Source organism: Canis lupus, chromosome 8, assembly GCF_011100685.1.
Source record: "Canis lupus familiaris isolate Mischka breed German Shepherd chromosome 8, alternate assembly UU_Cfam_GSD_1.0, whole genome shotgun sequence".
NCBI lineage: Eukaryota > Metazoa > Chordata > Mammalia > Carnivora > Canidae > Canis > Canis lupus.
In genome coordinates, this window is record NC_049229.1 from 35,950,149 (window position 1) to 35,974,667 (window position 24,519).

General features: G+C 50.7%; 1 protein-coding gene across 1 annotated transcript; it reads right to left on the bottom strand.

The window, feature by feature from the left end:
• Positions 1-10,584: 10,584 nt before the first annotated feature.
• SIX1 (SIX homeobox 1) lies at positions 10,585-13,417 on the bottom strand. Its single transcript, NM_001314132.1, has 2 exons — positions 12,858-13,417; positions 10,585-10,879 (listed from the first exon to the last, which is right to left on the bottom strand). Exons 1-2 carry the CDS (start codon positions 13,415-13,417, stop codon positions 10,585-10,587), a joined length of 855 nt encoding a protein of 284 aa, NP_001301061.1.
• Positions 13,418-24,519: the final 11,102 nt, after the last annotated feature.

Below are 24,519 nucleotides of genomic sequence, written 5' to 3' on the forward strand. Positions count from 1 at the left end.
TCATTTCATAATATGCAAATGATAGAGCTGCAACATAGTCATAGTGCCTACTAAACGTTTCTCTGATTATGAGACATATTCTTAAAAGTAATGGACCTGGACTCTCATTTTTTCTATTCATTTCTGTGTACTGTTTACATACAAATCTTTACTTTGCAAATAAAAGTAATGTTAGAAGATGTACTTGCCAAAAATAAGCATTTTGTGGACAAGTGCAATTCTGCAGGCATAAGGTAGAGTACATGTATATAACAGACCTTTTTGGTAAATTTCTAAACACTCCTCCACTCCCTCTACCTCTACCTAAAGGGCAATGTGAGTGTAATATAGGGTTTGCTAAACAAACAAACAAAAAAGTGTTGAACTCTTCCTGAGTGTGTATAGTAATTGACCACAAATTGATCTACTTCTCTAAACTAAAAACTTAAATATGGACAGTTTTTAGTTGGCTAGGATACTTGAAAATATGAAAATGCTGGAGAAAAAGGCAATGTTAAAGAATTGAATACAAAATGCTTCCTCCAATAATGACAATGAAATAATTGTGAAGGGATTGAGGTATGTTAAGGATCCATCCTTAAAGACATCTACCACATGTATGCTTCACCTACTCTCTGGGATTGATTTTTATTTTTGCTGGGGTTGTTCCTCCTATGGGTAAAAGTAAATCCCAACATAATCCCAGAAGAAAGTTTCTCTCTCTCTCTCTCACTCTCTCTCTCTCTCTCTCTCCCCCCATTTACCCATGCAAATTTCAGCTATGCATTTTGCTTTCACTAATACCTGAATGAGAAAGTCCTTGAAATGAGAGAAGGATGTGCAATATGTCAAAATGAGCTATTTATCCCTGGTGATTATTAGAGTGTCACAAGAGAAGAAATGCACCCAAGAGGGTCCTGCACAATTCCAACTCTGGGAATTGTGTTCTATCTAAAGACTCTGTCATTTCAGCAGCCCATTCATTTACTCAAAAAAATATTTATCAGGTGCTATTATATCCAGCACTGTGTTAACATCAGCAAAGCATTAAATCTTCAAAGTAGTTTCTTACTCTACACTTATGTTGACACATTTAGGTGGGGCCTTAAATTCTCTACTCAGCTGAATGCTTTAGTTCCCTTCTAAGTAATTTGTCATTTTCAGGCACATTTAAGTGGGTTTTATTTTTCATCAATGGAATTCTACCAAATAGGATGGCATCCACAGAAGTGTTCAAATCATGAAGAAGAGATAGGACAAAATCCAAGCATTGTAGATATAAACGCCATTCCAGAATTAAATTACTGGAGTTAAAATGGAAGATTCTAGACTTAGAGCTTCAAGAAATATGTTTTGACCATCCCCGAAGGCTAATCAGACCTAATGTCTCTATTACAGACTTGTGCTTCTTTCAGTGTTTCAGACAAAAGGAGGCCGTGACCAAAACCGGCCCTCACTGGAAACACCAGCATCATGGGAATCTTCCCAGGCGGCTTTGTGCAAATATAAGGAGGCTTCAAGCATGTTATAATTATAGCTATTATTCATTAAATGTCTATTGTGCCAAGCACTCCACATTTAATACTTCCGCTCATTTAAGCTTCACGGTACCCCTGCAGGGTGAGTATCATAGTTCTATTTTCCCTGGAGAGGATCAGAGAAGTTAGGTAACTGGTGCAAAGTCACACAGTTTGCAAGTGTGTCTCAGTGATGGACCGGTGAGGACGCATCATTCTGATTCCCACTTCAGTTTCTCTGTAATGTCTTTCTACTTAAAACCAAACAAAGCCATCTGCCTAGATTCCATGATGGTTGAGGAGAGAGAGATGGGAACCGATAATGCTGTCTGAACTCACAGAGAAAAGGAGATTCTGTAAGAGGACAAGCAGCCGCAGCTGTCTAGATTAAGGAGAAAAGGGCGTCTTTAGGGGCCTTGGGTTTCCTACCTTCTACCAACCCGAGGTTGCGCGGTGACTGGCAGGAGAGTACGACCCAAGGACGGCTGGCCTCGAGGGGGTCTGAGTCAACTTCTCAGCTCCCTTTTCTCTCCTCCCCCCCCCCAACACACACACACACACACACACACACACACCATCTCCCAACCACCCGCGCAGAGCTTCCACTGCCGGGCCTGGTGAGGCGAGGCGAGGGGACAGATGGATGCTGCTGACGGATGGGGGCGGCCGAGCGCGAGGGCGCTGAGTGAGGCCCAGCGGCGACGAGGTGCAGGCAGCTCCCCCGCGGGCCCCGGCTGGGGTCGCAGCGGAGCCCTCTGCCCAAGAGCTGGCGCAGCCCGGCACGGGGGGGCCCGGGGGGGCCGAGGCCGCGGGTGTCCCATCTCGCTCAGAGGTGACCCGAAGGCGGATGTGGCGGCTGCGGCCCACGCGGCCTGCAGGTCGGGCCTGGAGGCGCCCAGCGCCCTCCCCGCTCCCCTCCCCGTCGCGGGCGCGGAAGGCCGGGCCGCCGCGGCCCCACGCCTCTCCCTCCCCCGGCCCCGCGCCGGGCTCCGCTTTCCCTCCACCAGCTCTAGGCCGAATTCAATCCGAGAAGGCTCCTTTGAGCTTTTGTGTTTGCTGGGGGAGATGTGGGCGCAGGAGGGATCGCGTTACAACTTTCATTTCCTGAAATGTTTGAGGGAACATCCAGGGTTTTTATCCCCCCATCAGGCCGGGCGATGGGCTCAGGTTTCAGGCCTTGTCACTCAGCTGTCACCAAACAAACGAAGCTCTCAGAGCTCCGGAGAGGGAGTGCTACCTGCTATTCGTGACCCCTGGAGCAGGTGATCGCTCATGGGAAAAACAGGTAGAATTAATCATAGGGCTGTTCTCTGTTTCCTCTCCTTTTTGGCAGACCTGCCCACAGTGTGAAACCTGTCAGAAAACAAATTAACTCTTTCTTGTCCCCCAGGGGAACCAAAAATAAATTTTCGGAAAACCCAACACACATTCACATCAAATGACCCCCGAATGAGAGCTGGAGAGAACAGCTTTACAGCTGACTCCACTTGGCAACGTCTTAGTTTGTGGGGTTCCTATCTTTGTGGGACTTGAAACCCGAAGGAACCAGGAGAGAATGGTGCATATTCCTGCCTCCTGGCTCTGCCTACTGAAAGGAGGCCCAGGAGTGGTCTCTGAACTTAGGAGGATTCATCTCCTTTCTTCCTGGGTGTCAGTGCTGTTGGGCTTGACCCTGGTTAAAAGAAAACCTTTACCCTACCACAAGTTCCTAAGAAATGTCTGCAAATGTGTGTTTTCCCTCTGCCAGATGCTTGCCTAAGTCAACCTTGTTGAGCATCCATGCTGGGCTCTGCATTAGAAAATCCAAATTATTTCAGAATCCCCCACCCCCACCGCCCGCCATTTATTTCTAACTTAATTTGGAAGTAATCGTTTAACAATTATTTCTTGCCTTAGTTGCTCAAAAACAGAAACTTAGCACACTAGTGTTCTTTGTTGTGTGGATACTGTGTAACTGCTACATATTATATAGTATAATACAAATTTTAAATTATACCTTTATTTTCCATTTTGTTCTACCTTTATTTGTCCTATATCTCTTTCCCTCCCTGGGGGAAAAAAAATTTTTTTTTTAATTAGAAGGAAAGAGGAAATCCATACAGATTTGCCTCTGAGATACATTAATGTTGGAAAAGTTAACAAGGACAGCTTTAGAGCTTTAAAACAGACTGATTTTTTTTTTTAAACAGAAGTATGATAACGGGATTGCATTGTCATTCAGCCTTTTAGTTTTTCCATAAAAGATTTTTTTGTGTGAGAAATCAGGAGATATATTGTATGTAAAAATAATCCTTCTGGCTTTCTTTATGAAGATTTTGTATGTTTATTTTGAAAACAGCCATTGGTTCCAGATTCCCAGAACTGATTTTCTTAGATTAGCTATTTGTACTCAGAGGTAGAGCCCTGAGCAATATTATTCTTCAATTAAAATCAAGAACTTGACTTTAGGAGGAAGCATGTTATGTTTATATAGCATCAGCAACGCATAGAAAATATTCACCACACATATCTGCAGACAGACAAGGCTTCAATTGTTTAAATGTTCTTTTCACTTCGTAGATTACTAAGGCACATTGACTTTCTATCTGGCTTAATTTTTTTAAGCTTGTTTGTTACCTACTTTCACATTCACGGCATTCTAAATAAATACAGAGCGAATGCTTCTTCCATATAACTATCTCCTTGACTTAGAGGTAAAGCTGCCTTCTGCAAGGTATTGCAGACTATGCCACCTCTCTCCCCCTCAAAATGGAAATTTTCTGTACAAGCACTGTAAGCTTTTGCTCCCTTCCATCCACCAACCACACCAGTCCCTACCACTATCACCCCCACCCTTGCAACACACACAAGCTGCAGAGGTTAAGGGAGTGTTACTACATACTGAGGCTTCCAGTTTAAATATAATATCTGTGTGAGGGCCAACTAAAGATGTCACAGCTATGTGGGTTTGGTTTGGTTTGTTGTTGTTTTTGTTGTTTCACAGTCCCAAAGCCTTTTCCTGGTATTTTGATTATTTGGATAAGTGGCAACTCAAATTAGAATTGAAGTGCTGCAAAGCAGCTAAAGCCAGGCCTGGGGTAGGGGAGCAAAAAAGAGAGTAGTTGAGTTTATAAAAGAAAAAAAAAATATATATATAAAGAAACCTAGAAAGTTGGTTTTACAGGCTTGCTGACAAGAACCTTCAGATTTTGTATCCAGGATGCTGACTAACCAGCTCTATGAAGTGTTAAGGAAGGTTTCAATGTTCTTTAAGAGTCCCAAAACAGTTTAACACCCTATGTTTAGTAAAAATATGTAGTCTAGGGCTGTTTTTTCCTCTAAGATCCCGCATCCATATCAGCTCAGGTCCTGAGGCACTACTCCCAAAAAAACCATGTATCTATTATAAATAAGCCATGATGTTTAAAAAGCCATAATCAATTTTTAAATCCTGAGTTAAATTATCTAGCATATTAAAATAAATTTGACTTGTGTTAATGCATGAGTGCTTCTATTTGGGTGTGCCTATGTCAGTCCTATAAAAGATTTATCTCTAAGTTAGAGTAGGAAGAACAGGGGACCAGATGGAGGGAGCTAGTATGTATTTCCATGTCTCCCTACTATAGTAAGGGCCAGAATCTATCGACTTACCTGTCCTTTTAACGAAACCACTAATGGCAGCGAAGAAAGGAGCGCAACCAATATCACCCAATAGAATTTTAATTACAGTTGGGTGGCCGCTGCAGGTAAGCTTAATAAGTATGTGTTAAATCCGAAGTTAACCTTTTTTTCCTCTCAAGGCTAAGATTGTTTGGGCTTTGGTTTTCAGGTGTTGAGCTTTGTTCTTCTTTCTACATTTTCCTGTCTGATCCAGAAAAAAAGCAAATGTGACTTTTAAGAATATTTTAACATTATGGCAAAGGAAAACAACGAGCACTTTCCCAAAAGGAGAGAGAGAAAAAAGAGACCCCCCCTGTAGCAAAGAAAAAGAGACAAGCTACTTCTGGTCGTTGGTGCTCTACCTGCTGAGAACGGGGTCTCAGCCGTCCATTAACAAGTTAAACGGAGAGAAGCTGAAACTCAAACTGGAAGAGCCAGCGTCCACGCGCCTCAAGCAGTCTCTTTCTCTTTGTTTTTCAATGCTACTGTAGTGTTGTTTTTCGCTGTCTGAAAGGACCACAGCGTCTAAAACACTGATTGTCATCCTCAGTGGGAGAACAGGTTTCCAATTTCATCAGCTGGAACGAAATTCTGTGTGTATACTCGGCTTAAAACACTAGAGAAAACGCGGCCTTCCCAGGTCTGGGCTTTTTCTGGGTGGACAGTAAGCCACCCATGTGCCCGCCCGGGGTTTTGACTCTTTTTGCTCCTGGCGGGCTCATCCATCTCTTTAGAGAACCTTCCAGGTGGAGCTACTGGAGTCAATCAGGCTGGGGGAGGGGTCACTATGTTGTTGAGGGGCTCAGGAGTTTCCACCTGAGGTCGCAGAGCATACCTGCTGGGGAAGGGACTGAGCCCGCGGGTAGCCTCAGTGCGCTTTGCCCTTTGCGGGCGAAATGGGCGCAGGCCCTGGTTCCGCTGGCCTCCGGCCGCTGTTAGGAGGGAGCTTGGGAGTCTTTAGGGTTCCTCCCTGGGCAAAGCTCAGAAAAAGGAGAACCAGCTCCGAGAGAGCACGTGGGCCCCCAGAGACTCTCCTCACCTTATCCCTGACCCCCCTGCCCCTGCCCCTGTCCCTGTCCCCGTCACTAGCCCACCAGAGAAGGCAGATTTGCGCGGCCACAGCCCGGCCCGAAGCGCACTGCAGGCCTCAGCGGGTGCCTTTCCCACCGGGCGGGTGGTGCGCAGGGAAGAGGCGGCGGCAGGCCCAGGGCCACCGGCCAAGGGCAGAGCGTCCGCCCAGGCCCCGCCGCCGAAGTGAGCTGCCGGCCGAGACCAGGGCCGCTCTCCCCGCCATGGACGTTCCAGCACAAGCCCGGGAAGGGACGCCCTCTCCGGCGGGCACTCCTTGGCCAAGGGCGAGAGGGGAAGAGCCCACATCCGAACGCAGAGGCCGAGGCCTCAGGAAGCAGAGGAGACGGGATGCGTCCGAAGCAGGAAGGGCAAGTAGGGAACCGGCGGCGGGGCCTAGGCCGCCCCCCGACGGGGCTCGGAGGCCGGAGGCAGCTGTCCTGGAACCGAAGCGCGGCGTCGGAGAACCGGGGAGCGTCCACACCTGCGGCGGGGCCGGGACCAGCAAGGGGCCGGCTCCAACCCCGCAGTCGTGCGTCCGGGGCCACCTACGTGCCTCGCCCGGAATCTGGCTCCACGACTCCAAGAGGGACACCCGGACCTGGCCCGGGGAGGTGGCTCCGGGGTGCACAAGACGATGGCCGCTTATTGCTGGGCGCAGCTTGGGCTGCAGCCTCCTGGTCTGGCCCTTCGAGGAGAGCCTCGCAGCCTCTGTTCCCCAAGGTCTCCGCGGGCCGGGCCACGAGGCCCCGCGCGGGAGCGGAGCTGGGAGGCGGGACCCGCGCACGACTCTGCGACCTGGTGGAGACGCAGCCACGGCTGGCGGGGGAGGGCAGCGGCGCCCGGACCCCGCGCTCGGGGGCGCACAGTGGCCAGCGCTGCCTCGGAGTCTGCGGGGGCAGGAGGCGCTCCGCCCGCGTTCTGCAGCAGGAGTCGCGCGGCGTGGAAGCCCTGGATTCCCGGGACCGGGAGGTCCGCCTGCAGCCCTCACCGCAGACCTCCAGGCGGCGGGGGCCGGAGGACCGGAGTCCGGGCGGCTCTGCGTGGTTCAGTGCCAGGTGCCCTGACTGGCCTCAGGGTGCGGGGGAGAGAGGCGTTAACGAGGGTCACCGCTCAGCAAATAGACTTCGCCCATAAACGCCAATGCCAATGCCTCTTCCTGGAAGTTTCCACTTCGGCTCGGGGTCAAGACCGAGCCGTCCTAGCCTGGAGAGTTGGTTTGGGACCCGCAGCGCCCCGCCCCAGTGGCGCCAGGCTCCTTGCCTACAGCTCCTGGGGCTTTGAGGGCTCCCGAGCCCCTACTTTCTAAGCCAAAGTCTCAGAACCGCCGGCCAAGTCCCTTTACCTCCGAATATTTAGGAAGCTTCGTTCTCAGCCAAGAGGTCAAGGCCAGCAGGCATCTGGGACCCGAACAATTGTGTGTTCAGATTTAAAACGTCCAAAAAAAAAAAAAAATCGCCCTATTTTTTTTTCATTTTACTTGGCAAAAGGCTGTAAGGTTTCGTCCTAAAAACACTATTTATAAGCCGTTGTTCACGGCTTTTGGCTATCCTTATGAAACTTGCAGAGGAGAAAGGAAAAGTGGCTTTTGATTCCGTTAAACTGCGCCGCCGAGAAGAAAAATTGGAGGTCCCTTAACAGCTGGTCCTCGAAGATTTCCTCAAGGAAAAAAAAAATGTGGTTAGTTCCCCCAAAGATCGCTCTAAAATGATTGCCAAGAAAACTCGCAGCTATATCCAGCTTTCTCGCCTCCTCCTGCTTGTCCCTGTTTTAGCCAGACTGAGCAGGGGATGGCGGAGGAAGGCATATTGTGCAATTTCTTATTAAACACATCTGGAATATGCACACTCTGAGTCGAGTGCCAGGGATTTTACAAAGAGTTTATGACTCTGACAGAAAATTGTCCTTTTAACGAGTTTACAAGCAGTAATCACAGGGGTTTTTACAGGACTGGCCGGCTCTGCTCCTCGCCCGATCTGCGGACATTTCATTCCAAGATTCACCAACGGAGGGAGCAGGAAGTGGGCCTGGGCGCCCAGGGAGACAGATCTTCCACGAGTCTAAAATTATACCAAGCAGAGCTGGGAGAGTGGGGGGTAGTCATCAGAGGAGGAAGAGAGGGCATGTAAGAAATTAACGTAATTGGCCCTTCCTTATTTTCCAGGGAGATTTCCGCGGTGTCCTTTGAAGCCTGTCAGGGTCATTGAAAGCTATCTTTGTGCAGGGTGTTTGTTTTGGGGAGTGAATGTGAAGAATGTGCAGAGATCCCCTGTGAGAGCCCCTCCTGCAGAGGGTGGCATTTCTCCGTGGCCCAAGACGTGGAGAATAAACACCCTAGTGACTTAAATAAACACCAACTTAATGATCCAAAACACTAACAAGGGAGATTGGGACCCTGAGCTTCCAATCCAAATGATGGTCTCCCAGCGGCTGTGTGCACATCTGTCCATCACTGATGGGAAAAAAATGACTTTATAAGTAAAAGTGACTACAGTTAAGTACAGTGATTCTTTCTCCTTTGAACTCAATCAAAGCTATTTGACATATAAAAAAAACACCTCATAATAAGTCCTAAATTCTACTGCCCACTCCATACATACACCCTAGTCTCCTAGATCCAGGAAAGGTAGGAAAGAGTAAGAAAGAAATGAATATATTAATAGTGACACAGAGGGGGGAAAAATCAAAATTAGGAAACTGTCATGTCAGAAAATAGACTCTCTGGGGAGCAATATTTTTACAAAGCACAAGCAAGCCAATCCTGTTATCCTGAGTAGAATTTTAATAAATAATGCCATTTGTTTCACTAATTTTAAAAGCTAAATACAAAGATACATCACTTTTGCCCCAGGCAAAAATAATATGGAGCCTACATGATTCCTGGGAGTTTTCTGGACACTATCCGGCAGCAGTGCAAAGAGCTCCTGTCCTACTGGTCTGCTTTCTATTTATACAGATTCACAATGTTGTTTTCCTTGTTCTAGTGCCCCCCCTTTCTTTCCAAGCAGATAAATTATTATACTTTCACAGTCTTGTCATAAACTCCTTAATACAAAAGAGTTAACATATGAATGCTGTGGAGAAGAGCTAGTGGTAAACCAAACTGCATATCTAAATAATAAAAAAAATAAATAAATACCCCAAAGCTAACTTCACTCTTTTTCTGTCACATAATCAATTCAAGTCACCACTCTGGGTTCAGGTGGTGGCCTTCAAAGTACCCTGCAATTCACAACTACCATCAAGTAAGAAAGCAAGAAAACTTCAAAAAAAAAAAAAAAAAAAAAGGGGGCCCAATGACAGCAATACACAACTCACCTTTCAGAAACAGAATCGTACTCCTGGTGTTCTACTAAGTTTTAATTTAGACTGGTTTAGGTACAATAGAAAAGAAACCTGAAAACACATGCTGTTTTAGTAACAAATACCAGGTTGCCAGATTTGTCGTATATTTTTGCAGGCTAGAAACTAGGAACAAGAGAAACCCTTAACAGGAGTAGGCTACAGATATGAAAGGTTCAAGGGCATGAGAAGTAATGGCATTCAGGAAAGTGTTTTTTTCACATTGATACATTTTTTAAAGTTTGCCATTTAAAAAACCCAAGAAAACAAACAACCCAAAAACCCCACTAAATTTGACAAAAATAGTTGTATTACTAATGGTCACTGCTATTTCTAACTGCCTTACACAGAGAGCATTAAGACATTTAGGCACTTGTTTTTTTCCCCCTAATACTGTTCTTTCATTTTAATCTAAATAAAAGTGTTTAACACTAAATAATGAAAAAAATGTAAACTTAATTTTTCCCCATCAAGAAGTTACAAGATCATATTTTTCCTATTCACCTTACGAATGCAACCAATTCCTCCTGGCTGGAGGATCTTATTTTCACTATTTTGACTTCTTTCTCTCTTTCTTCATTTCCTTTTCTCTTCCCAAAAGACATTTCCATAAATAAATTAAAAGGAAATATTTAAAATCCAGTTGATTTATAATACCCATTCACTGGGGAAAAAAAAAAAAGGCTACTGAAGTGGCACATGGATTGCCCAGAACCAAGACTGGGTGACTGGGTGCTTTTGTTTGTTTGGGTTTTTTTTTGTTTTGTTTTGGTTTGGTTTTTGGTTTGTTTTTTTTGTTTTGTTTTGTTTTTTGTTTTTTTTTTCCTGATCTCTGCACTGGGATAGGAAATGCAAGAGTCGGAGAAAAGAAGGCGACTAAGCTTGAAATTGCTGTTGGTTTTGAGTTTTAAAAAGATATTTGTGAAAGTCCACCATTCCTTTATGCGCAGAGAACCCCAGAAACAAGCTGCAAAAAATGTTCCTGATTTCTATTTACAAGTGTCCCTAGTCACTGCTTCCAGGCCCGGTCCCTCCCCATTTAAGACCCCAAGTCCACCAGACTGGAGGTGAGGGGGCCCAGCAGGGAGTCCTGGAGCTGATGCTGGTGGGCTTGCAGGCCGTGGCTGGGTTGTGAGGCCGTTAGGCCAGGGAGAGAATAGTTTGAGCTCCTGGCGTGGCCCATATTGCCCTGCAGCAGAAGTACCGAGTTCTGGTCTGGACTTTGGGGAGGTGAGAATTCTTCTTCTGAGCTGGACATGAGCGGCTTGCCCCCTTCCAGAGGAGAGAGTTGATTCTGCTTGTTGGAGGAGGAGTTATTGTTTTCGGTGTTCTCCCTAAGAAATAGAGGACAACACCATATGGTTAAAAAAAAAAAAAAAAAAAGGTTAAAAAAAGTGTGAGTGGAGGGAGGGGAGCTGGAAGGAGGAAAGGGCCATTGTGCAATCAGTCATATACCCAAATGGAGGAGCTGTGCTCTCCCACCCATCCCCAAGGGTCCTGGGTGGGTGGGTGGGGGAGTAAGTAGGCAGACGAGTCTGGAGAAATGGGGAACTATAGACAGAGCTTGTGGGGAGCCAGGTCCTTTCCTCTTCCAGATTTTAGAGAGCCAGATCAGTAGGACTGATTTGAAACACAAAAATTATTTTCAAAAATGTGTTCAAGCGGCTGTTTTTAAATACTTCTCAACCGGCACCACATTTAGAAGTGATTGAGTTTGAAAATCTTCCAACAAATGGTTGTTGGTGATAAAGAAACACGATCGGGGACAAACAGCCCCACGCGCAGATGTCTAGGGTGAATCAAGTCAATTGTCCTGCTCCCATCTGAGGAAACAATTAAACGTCGAGTTCCCCTGCCCCTGCCCGGAGGTTGCGGTTTCAGAGGCACAGGACAGGTCATGGGAAGTGGTGTCCAGAGCGGCCCAGTGACCTGAGTAAACACAGGGAGCGCAGCCAGTCTCTCGGATTTCATCAGGGAGTGGGCCCTCGGTCCTGGCTTATAGGACGGCCGTTTTGTAACAAAAGTCTAACTGGAACCGTGTCGTCCCCGTCCCCGTCCCCGTCCCCGTCCCCGGGAGGGTCGCTCAATCCTCAGCGCCTGACACCCCGCTCTCAACCCCCTGTCGGACACCCACAACCACAGCGCACCGGCTGCCGGCACAGGCAACTTGGAGAGCTCGCGCAGCCGGGAGCGGGCGCGGCGGGGGCGCGGTGCGGGTGCTCTGGGCGGGTGAACGTTCGCAAGCCCGGGCCGCTCGGGCCTTCGAGCGCCGGCCCAGCCTCCTGGGCCCCAGCGCCGGCCTGGCTCCCCCTGCCCCCCACCCCTTCCCTTACAGTCTCCACCGCGGCCGAGGGGATCCAGGCTCCGAGCCTCTCCACCCAGAGGGCAACGCAGAGGCGACCCCGGCGGCCCCCAGGCTCGGAAGCGAACAAAGGAAACCCAGCCCTCCCGGGCGCTCCGGTTCCCCCCAAACTCCGCGGGTTCCCGGAGCGCTCTCGCCGCCGCGGGCTCGCGCTCCTCGGCATCTGTCTCGGAGGCCCTACAGCAAACCGACGGAGCCGGGCCAGGCGGCCGGGGGTGCTCGCGCGGGCAGGGCGGAGGCACACAGGTTAAAACGGGGGCGCGTGCGGCTGGGGAGCCCTTCCTCCTCGGGGCGGCGGCGCGCGCGCGAGGGAGCCGGGACCCCGGCGGTGCTCTCTGGGCCCGCACGCAGCGCCAGCTCTGCCGAAGCCCCCTCTTCTGCGGATTTCTTTGGGAAGGCTCCTCCCTGCACACAGCTAGTGCGGAGGGAAGCGGCGACCTCTCGCCCGAAAGCCTAGCCCGGAGGGAGCGAGTCAGGGACGCGGCGGCAGTGGGCGCACGGCAGACGCGTCGGGCCGGCTCCACCCCTGCGGGCGCCCGCCGGGAGCGGGGAGCTACCCTCAGCCCCCGCCGCACCCCTTTCCTCGACACACTCATCAACACTTCCCCTGTAGTTGATCTCGAGACTCACTCCGCACCCCCACCCCCACTCGTCGCCCCAGCCAACCAGGGAGGCACGAAAAACAAACCTAGCGCCAGTATTTCCTGACACTCACACCCCGAGGAACCCACGCGCGGGCGCTCAAATCCAGTGACTCCCCATGCCTTGCAAGCGATCTCTGAGTTCATGAACTTTTGCAGCAGTGCCGCGGAGGCCCGGGCGCCGCCCCGCGGACGCGCTCCAGCCGGCCGGGGAGGACGCGGTGGCGGGTGCCAGCGGGGGCGAGAAGGGGCGGAGGGGACAGGAAGGCTTCCCGGGGTCGCCCGAGCAGCGAGAAGCACGCCGCGTACCTTTCCTTGGCCTCCGCGGCCCGGTCTCTTTGCCTCCGGTTCTTAAACCAGTTGCTGACCTGGGTGGTGGTGAGCCCAGTGGCCTCGGCCAGCTCCCGCTTCTCACGAGGCGAGGGGTACGGGTTGTGCGCGTACCACTCCCGCAGCACGCCCCGTGACTTCTCCTTGAAACAGTAGCTGGTCTCCTCGCCGTCCCAGATAGTGCGCGGCAGCGGGAATTTTCGGCGCACCCGGTATTTGCCCACTGCGCCCAGGGGCCGGCCGCGCAGCTTCTCGGCCTCCACGTAGTGCGCCTTCAGCCACAGTTGCTGCAGCTTGGGGTGGTTGTGAGGCGAGAACTGGTGGCTCTCCAGGATCTTGTAGAGCTCGCGGAAGTTCCCGCGGTGGAAGGCAACCACGGCCTTGGCCTTGAGCACGCTTTCGTTCTTGTGCAGGTGGTCGCAGGCGGGGAGCGACCACAGGAACCTGCCCAGACGCTCCAGGTTCCCGCCTTGCTGCAGAACTTCGCACACGCACGCCACTTGCTCCTGCGTGAAGCCGAACGACGGCAGCATCGACATGGCTGGGGCCTGCCGGGGTGCACCGCCCGGGCGCACGCGGCAGGGAGCAGCGCCGACAAGGCAGGGGGCGGCGGCCGCAGGGAGGGGGGCGCAGCTGCTCCTAACCCCCTCCCTAGGATTTCCGTAGGCGAAAGAGCCGGTCGAAATCTGGGGCTGGGCGGCCGAGGAAGGAGGAGGAGGGGGGCGCGCTGGGCACCGAGCGGCCGGCTCACTCCGCAGCCTTCTGGGCCTCTCTGGCTCCGGCCTCCCGCCGGGTTGATGCTGCTCGTTGCCGGGGAACTTGGTTTCTGTTCTCCCCGCAGCGGCCTTAAAGCGCGCAGCGTCCCCGGCGCGCTGATTGGCTGCGGGCGGCGCCTATCCGGGGCTGGCCAGCCCGCGCGCCGCCGGGCCAGGCTGCGAGGCCGCGCCGCCCCGCGCGGGGAGGGCGCGGCTGTGGAGCCGGGGGTAGGGAGCGGTGGGAGGAGAAGGACCCTGAGAGGTGGGAAGCGGGGAGGAGAGGAGAGGAGCGAGCCGCGCGGCCGGGGGCGGGGGGGGGGGGGTGCTGTGTGAGTGGGTGAGCGCGTCAGGACCCTGCAACGTGAGCCCCCCTCCAGTGTCACGTAAGGCCAGCCGTGCACATCTCTGCACAAATCAATGACTCCAGACCTTGTAATTCCCCCCCTCTCCCTCCATACCCCTGTCCCTGTCCCTTGCAGACTTGCCCTTTCCCGGTGAGCTCATATTTAATTACCTTAATGTTGGAATGAATAAATAATGGATTGATGAATAGCTTAGGGAACGCGATAAATAATACAAGATCAGAGCTGGGCTCCGAGCTGCAGCCTCTGGAAGAGTAGCTGCTCCCTGGCTGACTTCAGTTCTAGGAGCCTCATTTCCTCCACTGTTCTTCCTTCACCCCACCGCCCTCCAAAGGGCACAAGTATTCTCAGCTGGTTAGCGCTTCCCTCATTTTCAAGAGGCCAAGACTATTTGGGACCATGAGAAGAGCTGTTTGGAGCAAATAAAGATTCTGAGGGTTCATTTGTGATTTGGTATCTTCGCGTTCGATGGTTTAAGCGAGCAGCCTTCTGGACTCAGTTTCCCCATGTGCGCGATTGCGTTTTCCAAGGCCATCTCTGCTACTGAGGAATGCCGAGAGGCTTTACTTGCTATTAGCAAAAATGCTTTGGGAACCTCGTACAAAAGGCGCTGGACGGGGTGTAAATTAAATAAAACTGTGTCCGGCTCCAATAGCCTTCTGATTGTAACCTAATCCTTGCCCTGCTCTGAGAGGGACACTGCCCTCAAAGCCAGGACGACAGCGGCTCCAGGAAGATTAAATAAAGAGGGGTGTGTGTGTGTGTGTGTGTAGATTGCAATGCTGGCCTATTTTACTGCCAGGGAATGAGAGATGTCCCGCAATTTCAATCCCATCATCTGTTACTTTGTGTATATGTGGAGAATGTTTAGTAAAACTGTACAAACAAATGAAGCTGTAATTATCTTAAGCCTCATTTGCACACCTTGTTCCAAAGCAATTATTAAAAAGATTTTGAAAACAATTAGCGTCTCTAAACAAAGATAATCTATTGTCAGTAGCTGAGACTGGCAGCAGATAAGAACAATGTGGGAAGATAAGGGGAGCAGAATGGTAGATGGAGAGTGACTTTATAACCATACTTATCTCTGATTAGATAAGTGCAAAACAGAATTTTAAGTACACTTCAAAAATGCTTTTGATTTAAATGCACCCTCTTAGTGAATGTGAAGAACAAACTCTAGGTTCTTTAAACTTGCTTGTCTTCTTCAAATATGTTTTGATTACATGAGCCAGAACCCAGCTCCACAGAACCATTTATATATTGAGACTTAAGTGGGCACTGCGTAAGTTTCCCCCTGTATTATTTATATGGTTTCACAATAATGCACCCAGTTTAGTGCACCCTGCAATGCACATTTAAACTCATGAAGGGTTTCACCCTCCTGACTGTCTCTCCAGAGATTCCAAGTAGAGAGAAGCTGCTTCTCCTCTGAACTCCCACACAGTGCATTTTGCATCCTTAAAATTCTGCAGTATCCCATGCAATTAGACCTTGGAAATAGATGCTGATATTTCATTACCTTTAGAGTTATTTTTAAAATACAGTTAATGGGTGCATTAGTATTTCTTTTCCTTTGTCCCTTCCTTTCTTTCTCTCTCTTTTTCTTTTCTCTCTTTTTTGGTGCATATTATTTCAAAAGAGCCCCAACCCTATGGTGTGTCCAATGACTTACTTTCTAAACTGGAAGCCTGGCATGGCTGAGCCCAAACCCATGTGTCTGGTAATTTTCCCTCGCTGTCTTATTTTAGTGCTCATGATGTTTCAGCTCCTAAGGAGCTGCAGTGTCCTGCCAGAAGGAACATCTCTGTTTTCAATAGTCCTTATTGACATGGCAGCTGTGTGAAGACCAGAACGGAGGCTTAAACTCGGCTCTAAAAATCAGTTAATACCCTCAAGTCCGGAGCAAGTGCGCAGAATTAAAATGTGTGCATAGGGAGTGGAGGGTCTGTAAGTACAGTCTCATCTCTTAAAAGACAAACGGTAAGTTGAGTGTGGGGTGTACTTTATAATTAACAATTTTGTATTAGGAAATGAGGCGTAGCTTGGACAAATAAGGGCAGGTATAAATTTACAGGGGATGACGAGGAGCAGAAAGATGGCAATTAGACACCAATAGGACCACCTTTTTTTTTTTTTTTTCTGCTTCCTCCAGACCTCTCTGCCCGCTTCTTTTCATCTTTCTTCAAAAGGAACGCGGACGTGAGATATGTTGGCGACAACTGGGGAGATGACCGCGTGGGTGCCGCAAGTGGGTGCACCGAGGTTGATGAGATGTGGTGCTTGTCCTCAGAGGCCGAGCCGGGACCCGCCGGCCTTTCTCCTTGCGTTTAATCCAATAGATCGCGTAACTAGAAAGGAGAAGTGCTATTCGCTTTGTACCAATGAACCTACCTACTATTTCGATCCCTTGGTTAGGGAAACCAATTGTTATAAATGTTAATTGTTGGCTCGGATATATAAGGTTTCCCAAAATGGAGCCTTTCAGTGAAAACCACTAAAAGAGGTAAAATGACATGAATTTACAAACCACATAAACCAAATGATCCATTTTAAATCGTACACAGAAAGCTTTGAGTTGTTCTAGTAACTTAAAACCTTTGCTGTCAATGCAAATCACACGAAAAACGGAGATGCGTCGGAGATTTAAAGGGAACGAGCAACTAGCTCCTGCCCTTGCTGCTTCTCGGCGGCTCCCGAGGGTAACGCGGCTGGCGACCGACAACCGGCACCCGACGCCGGGCTCGGGCTCTTCTGTGCCTCCTCTGTGCAAGTAACGGCCCGGTGCGCTCAGCTGCTTTATGCAAAAGGCCAATGCACTAGTTGCTGGCAGGGGTTCTCGGCTGGGTCGGTATAAGGCCTTGGTTCAGAAACCTCTGTGTGGAGCCCATCTGTTTCCCCTCTGGCTTGGAGAGAGATGCTTTGGGGCTCCCGGCCCGCTTTCTTGGAATTGCTTCGCCAACAAGAAGAACTACCGCGGGGATCCTGCTCTACCTACGGATATCTGGAAGGGAAGAGCATCGGGAGGTGTTTCTTCAGTATATTAGCGTCGTCGCTCTAGGGCCGTGCGGAGACTCCCCAAATCCAGGGTGCAGTGACAACATTCGTCTTTTTTCCTCTGCCTCGTTGGGAACTCCGGGTGCCCCCGACCCTTGGGATCCCTGCTCCGACGGCCAGCGCGGCGCCGGAGCAGCCGCCCACCTGCCTCCTGGGGGACCGTGCTCCCTGCGAGGTCTGAATGGGCGGAGGACTCAGGCAGGGAGATTTGCGGACCCCGAGAAGAGAAACTCAAAACCAGTCCATTAGTAAATGAGTTTTGTGTTGTCAAGGTTCTTTCCCATCCACTTGCTGTTCTGAAAAATAGATCACGTTTCGTTATCTTTAGTGGGAATCTGCAACGTGACACCGGATCCGCGCGGCCCCCGCCTCTTTCCCTCCCTCCCTCCCGCCCTTCCAACCTCGTTCGGCTGGGCCAGGGGGAGTCGGCCGGCCTCCTCGGCTTATTTCCGAACAATGAAGATTTGTCTGTTCCACTAATATATGCATGTATGTAGGGAAGGAGGGAGTTTTCTCCTGGAAGCGGGAAGCCGCGAGGAGAGCCTCCCGCTTCCTTGGTGAGAAAATCCAGCGCCAGCCGGGGACTGGCCGCTGGGAGCCCGCCGCCCCCCGCCCACACCTGGACAAACAGCGGCTCGGAGCCCGGCTGGCTGCTGAAAACCCTGCCGCCCCGCGCGGCTCCTGAAAATACAGGCTCTACATTGTCCCCGGGCCTGGGAGAGGGGAGAGAAGGACCAGTACTGAGAGTCAGCGCTGCTGCGAGGGAGCCCAGACCGGAGGACAGAGCGGGGTGTGTGTTTGGAGAGCTTATGCTCCTCTGCGTGTGCCCTCTCACCTCCGGTCTCTCTGTGTGTCCTTCTAACTCCTTCCCTCTTTTCATTCTGAAAGAGGAAACTCGGTTATTTTGCGTAGCGACCTCGTTTCTCATTTCTCCTTCATTCTCTTATCTCTATCTCCCTTCCCTCTCTCTTTCCCTTTGCTCTCTCAATCTCATTGTTGTTTCTCTCTGTGTCTCTCCCTGTCTCTTTTTGTGTTTGTCTCTCTGTGTGTCTCTATCTCTCTCTGACACACACACACACACACACACACACCTCTCCAGATCTCCCGATTTCTCTCTCTGTCTCTGGGTTCCCTCCCTCCCGGCAAGGCTCTGGGCGCCTGTGCCTGTCCCTCTCTGCCGGGGACCTGAGATCTCACAGACCGCGGGCGCTGGCCCAGGCAAATCGACTCTGAAGTCCACGCAGGAGCATCGGGCTCAAGCCTGGAGACCAGCTAAGCTGAGTGGTGGTCGTCAAACCGTTGGGGAGCCTGTGGAGTAGGGCGGAAGAAGTTGAGCTGGCCACCTGGAGGGAAAGGGCCAGACTTTAGCTGAGTTCTGAGAAGGCTGTGGCTCAGGGACTTGCCAATGGCCCTATGTGAACCAGAATATGCCACTCAACATCAGATGCCAAGCACCTTTCTAGAAAATAAAGGGGAGTGTTATAAGAATCCATTCTTAAGAATATAAGACCCTCTTGTCAGCTGCTCTATATTAATATCGTCCTGGGGCAAGTTTACAAAAAAATACTCTTCAAGAGTCCTTATCTTCCATTGAATTTCCAATCAACTTTTTTTTTTTCCTCAACTAATGTACATCCTGAATACCGCATCTGTCTAAGCTAAGAAGAATTTCCTTTTGGGAGGTGAAAGCCTGCAGCTCCTCCTGTTCAGAGGAAAGTGCTAGTGACGGTAATGCAGGGTGACACTAAATAAACAGTTAGGGTGGACTGGAAAGATGGAGTTAATTATCCAGTGAGCTGCATTTCAGCCCAGACCATCAGGGGCTGATTTGTTTTGGCTCATAGTCCGAGGAAGGAGACAAACCACTCTCTTCTCTACATCTCTTAGGGATCCTGATCGCTGATGTCTCAAACAAAACAAAAACCCACTACTCAGGTATCACCATTTCAATTAAAATTTGGGTTATTACACCTCTGTACACTCTGCAGAAAATGTCCATTGCATTAACCCCTAGCCCTGGAGAGAAGACCCAAAGTGACCCAAAATTACACTCCCCAAATCCTTTTTTTTTTATAAGAGGCCTGTTGGTAAGGGAAGTGGACATCCAGCATCCCCACCCCATCTCTTCACTTAGAGTCTCACAATTTTATATAACTACATGTTCATAAAAACTGAGATGTTGGCCTGGTTTTCACGATGGTTTTACTCCTCCCCCTCCCCCCACCCAAATCAGGCTTCGTGAAATTTAAGATGCAATTAGATTTATTGTTTGCGTGATTCACTGACTATCCGGTTTCTTCAGGTAAGCCTGCACTTATATATAAATCCTAGTAACTTAAAACTTCTCCCTCCCCACTTTACTCTTCCCTCCCTCCCCTCAGCAGCTCCTCCCCACCTCCCCAGCACATTCTGATATTAATAATCCCCGGCTGCCCCTCTTTCCGGGTCATTACGGTACTGCTGGTCTCTAATCAATCCTAATGCGATGGCAATTGGAGTCCCTGATGACTGCGGCTCGGGTTTCTTGTAATGGCTCTACCACATTTTCCTGGACCTCCTCCTTTAACCTGAGATGCCAGGGGGACGAGTCCCTTCTCGGCTGCTGATTACTTCAAGATGTGGGGGCTGGTTTGAGCAGAAGGAGAAAGAGACACGCGCACAGCGTGGCTACCACTGTGGGCTGGGCGGCTGGGGCGGGCAAGGCGTCTGCACACCCCGCGGCGCCGGCACCCGAACGCCTTTTGCTACATCTCTTTTTTCTTTTCTCCCCATTTTCCAGGCCCAAACTCACCCTGGCGGACAGAGATGAAGACTCTTAAATGCTCCCCGCACGCCCCCCACCCCCTTCTCCTGGTGTGGAGATGCTTCGTGGTGCCCGGGCCTCTGCGATTCCCGCGGGGCCCCAAAAAGCAGCGTCTGCCTGGGCTCCCAGGCCAGGCCTGACCCTACCCTCGCTCAGGAGCGAAAGCCTGTCCCCATTCTTCAGGGCCCACTCTCTTCTCGAGGTTATTTTCTCCCAGTGCAATTCTCTCCTTCCCGGTTTAGTGTACTTGTCCCTCAGAGGAGCAGGAGAGTCTTACCCATCTTTCCCGCTGAGCCTCGACGTCTCTTCCCTTCCTTGCTCCAGCAGTGCCTGAAACTCAACCCTTTGCTGACCCAAAGCCAAGGCCCGATCTTGCCAGAATATGACCCTCTTCTCTGTCAACACCGGAGGCTCCATCTCTCAGAATCTTTAACCTCTAGGGACAAAGGCCCGACACTTCTCTCTGGCTGGTGCCATTGGGAGAGCGCGCCAAGAGTGGGAACTTGCGCGGGACCCCCTTCTCCTCCTATGAAATCTCGCTAGCTTCCCCAACCTGGGCCCAGGCCCCGCGGCCAGGACGTTCGTTCAGCACGTTCGCGGCATTTGTATCCTTCCATTTCTCAGCCTAAAGCCATTTAGCGAAACCCGAGCCCAGGATAATTGCCACGTTTCTGCCGCGATACTTCTAAAAACAAGATAATGCTTCTGAATTGCGGAAGAAAGTGCTGTGGACAAATTGGGCGCTGAGCTGCCGAGATGGATCACTTTGTTAGGGCGGCCGGTGGTTTGCGACTCAATTAGTGCATTTCTGAGAGCTGCTCGCGCTCTGGAGCCGGGTCAGCTTGGGGGTGGACTACCCCTTGGGGCTCCCGGGCGCAAGGAGAGTTTGGGAAGGTGAAAGCCCTTCAGCCCTGTACCTGTGTCGGTGCAATCCACGCCATAGGACGTGTCTTTGCAGTCCCACACGAATACACTGGGTTCTAAAGGATCCAGATTTTTACAGACAGAAGCTTGACTGCCTGCCTGGGCTCCCGAATGGGCCGCGCGGCATTTGTCTGAAGCACTCGTCCCCTGGGCTGTGCGGAAAGAAATACTGGGTGGAGGGTACTGGGAAGGTGACCGCCCACCCAAGCCCCTCCACGCGTCTCGCCCACTCGCCTGGGTTTGGCTTTTGCAACAACTTTTCCAACACCGGGGCTGTGCCGGTCTGCAAGCCCGCAGGGTGAGGCTTCCAGAGCCGGCCGGCCGCGAGGGACGCGTTTAGGGTTTGGAACAAGGCTAAGAGAACGCTCCTTGCCTCCACTCAAGTTTGCTCGCCACCCTCCCATCAACCCGCTTGCAGGCCCAGCTGCACCTCTGGCGGCCCCTCTTGGCGTCCGGGATACGCCGCTCTGCCAGGTGCGCGCGCGCGGAGGGGAGCGCGCAGCCCGCCCGCTGGAGGGCAGTGCCCAGCCTGCCCAGCCCGGCCTCCCTCCCGGCCCGCCGCCTGCGCCAGGAGCCCCCCGGCCCCCGGGGGCCACGCGAGAGCTCGGGGGCGCCGCGTCTGCGTCGGGGACAGCTCCGCCCAGTCCTGCAGCCGGAGGTCGGGCGGCCCTGCCCCGCCGAGCGCAGGCCGGGGACCTGGCCGCTGTCTCGGGTTGTTCCTTGGCTGTTGGTCGTTGGGACCGAGAGGCGCAGGGCGAGAGGGAGGGGGCAGGGCTGAGGGGGCAGGGCTGAGGGGGGCGGGGGCAGAAAGCCGGGGCGCGGAGGTCAGCGGACCCGGGAGGGGGTGCAGGCCGGCGGCGGGCGCGGCCGCAGGAGAGAGAGGGCGCTGTCTTCCTGGCAAAGGATCCCGGGGCTGGCCGGCAGGAACTGAAACAAAAAAAGAAGAAGAAAAAAATCTGCCAGCTGAATCCCGGGGGCGGGGGGCGGGGGGTGCGCGGCGGCGGAGCGGGGGGGGTTACGCGGGCAGGGCGGCTTCTCGGCCCGCCGCCCGGAGCGCCCGGGGAGCCCCGCGCCGGACTCGCACAGCGGGGATCTTCCATGGGTTCCTTTAGCTTTCTCCACTGTTGCCTTCCTTCAGGGCCATCCTGCCCTCGTCTTCTTCCTCTCCTCGGAGAACTGGGGGTGTTGGGTAGGGTCGGGCACGCTTCACTGACGTTCGAGGTGCCCCAGTGTCCCCGAGGCGAGCGGGGAGCGGAGTGAGTCCGGATCCCCTTGCCGGGGGCGGGGCGGGCCTTTCGGTCCCGTGAGTCCTGCAGAAGGAAACCGAGACGCCGACCCACGTTCCTATCGAAGCGCCCCAGCGCAGTGGCCTCGCCTCGTCCTGGAACAACCAAGAGACGACCCCCTTATTTACTGTCACCAATTAACTGGGGCGCACACTCGGGACCACAAGGTCCCGAAGACAACTGCTATCAAACGCTCCCCCATCCGAAACCACAGATCTAAGAACTGATTGTGTATTAATTCAGGAGAAACTGCCATCCCTCCATTCCAAAAGTACATTCTTCTCCTCCGTCCTCTACAAGAGATAACGTGTTCTTGTCTTTCCATGTTCATTATAAAGAAGGCAAAGCAGACCAGAAGGATCCCAAACGCCCTCATCTTCTGTCTTGAGAGGTCCCTCTGTAGTAACAGATGGAGTGGTTAAAAGGCCCTCCTGATTCTTGGGTTAAAAGGCCCTCCTGATTCTTGACCAGAAGCGAACATCTCTTACAGGTCCCAAGCTCTAGTCTCCTCGTGAATTTCTTGGGGAGCAGCGACTCTTCCGTAGCCCTTCCTGCAGAATTTACGTGGCCCTGTAGTTCCGCCTTTGGCAAAAGAGCAATTTCCTAGGAGTAACTGGGTGGGCTGGCTGCAATCCGCCTGCCTCTTTACATTGAGAAACGCTTCTCTTGTGGGAACGTCTGTTTCTATTCATCTGATTCTCTAATTTCTTTGATCAGCTTAAATATTTTCTTGGCAAACGGAAATTGACCATGCCATGAATATGATAACAACCTGCTTGGAAAAAAAGCTATTTTGTTTCCAAGCAGCAGGGGAAAAAAGGGGCGGAGGAGGGAGGAGCTGGCTGGGAGGAATGCCTGTAACAGATTTCTGCACATACATCTTTGCAGTCTGGAGCAGCTTTGTGAAGCTGCCTCCCCCCCCCCCCCGCAATATAGTTTCTTCCTTTTCTCTCCTCCCCTCAGATAAACACACACCTGGCCTCCTAAAAGTCTTTGATAGTCTTTATAAAAAAAAAAATATAGAACTTCAATAGACGCCCCTGGAGAATTTCCCTTTAAAACATAGATGAAAGGCAAGGTTAATACAATGTTCTCTTAATCCCTTTGCCTTCTGAGTCAAAATAAATATTTTCTTCTGCATATGATTGCACATCCTGCCATTTGACTGTGGCTATAAGCAAATCGACCGGTAATAAAAGTGTTTTGAGGCTGTGTATTAAATGCAGTTCTCTTGAAATCAAGGGGATGGTGAGGGAGAGAGGGAGGAGTCTTACTTCACAGGCAAGAGTTGGTGGGTTCCTGAAAAAGCTGCAAGAAAAGGACCTTTCACCTCTCATTAGTGATGGCATCAGTGCTCGGGCAGAGTGGAGCTGAGGTCATGTTACATATGGCACACAGTCTGCTCTGCACTTGAAACGTCAGCTTTGAAATTTTAGAGAGGGGAAAGGTCATCTTTAATAAGCTAAAGTCTGGGGCTCCCATTGCCCTCCTCACAAACTGGGTGGGTGTCCATATGCTTCAAACCTTCTGCAGAAGTTCTTTTTTTTTTTAATTTGTAGTTTTAAGCTGATTTTTTGTTTCACATCTTCATTTAAGTCATAATGTTTTCAGCTGTTAATACTCCAAAAGGCCTTTCATTTTTATAGCAACTCTGTCATCTTTCCTTTTCTTTTTATGTAATCATAAAACCGTCTGTTCTGAGTGATAGCTTTTAGAACTCAACTTCCCAGGAGAAATGAAGTGTATCTGTCCATCTGCATATATGGATCCAGACATGTATGCTATAGGGTTACTCTTCCGAGTGAGCAATTTAGACTTCACTCTTACACACTACATAATTTACTGAACCTTCAAAACATTAAAACTTCCATATTATGTAAAAGCTCTAGTTTCTGAAAACTTCCTGGGTACAACCAACATTTTTCATGCCAGTTACTGAAATTTCACATTTTATTTTTACCATGTGGGGGAAACTCTCAAATCAGAATGTATTGATTCTCCCATAAGGCTTAAAGCTAAGGCTGACAGATGCTACAATGGTAGATACAGCACTGAAAAAAAAAAAGTGCTATCTTACTTCCTTGTTCAGAAAATATTAGGAACATTTGTGAATGTTTAATCCTCAGATTTGTTCAAGAAGTGAAGTCAACCAAACCCAAGCCACTGAACTATACCCAGATCTCTTTGTGCCACTGTCAAGATGGATGTAAATATTTTTCTTTCATGTAACTCTGCAAGGAACTTCTCAATAGTGACTTAGTTCCAGAAACTTTTTCCCCATACGGACCCACTCTCCAAGAGGAGCAGCTTTACCACACCATTACATGGCATTTCTCATTTACTTTTCTTTATATATCTGTCAATCTATTTAGTCTATCATAGACTCCAGATTTGGGTTGTGTTTCAGTTTTTTCTTCCTTTGAATAAAACTTAGGTATTTTATCCATATAAAAA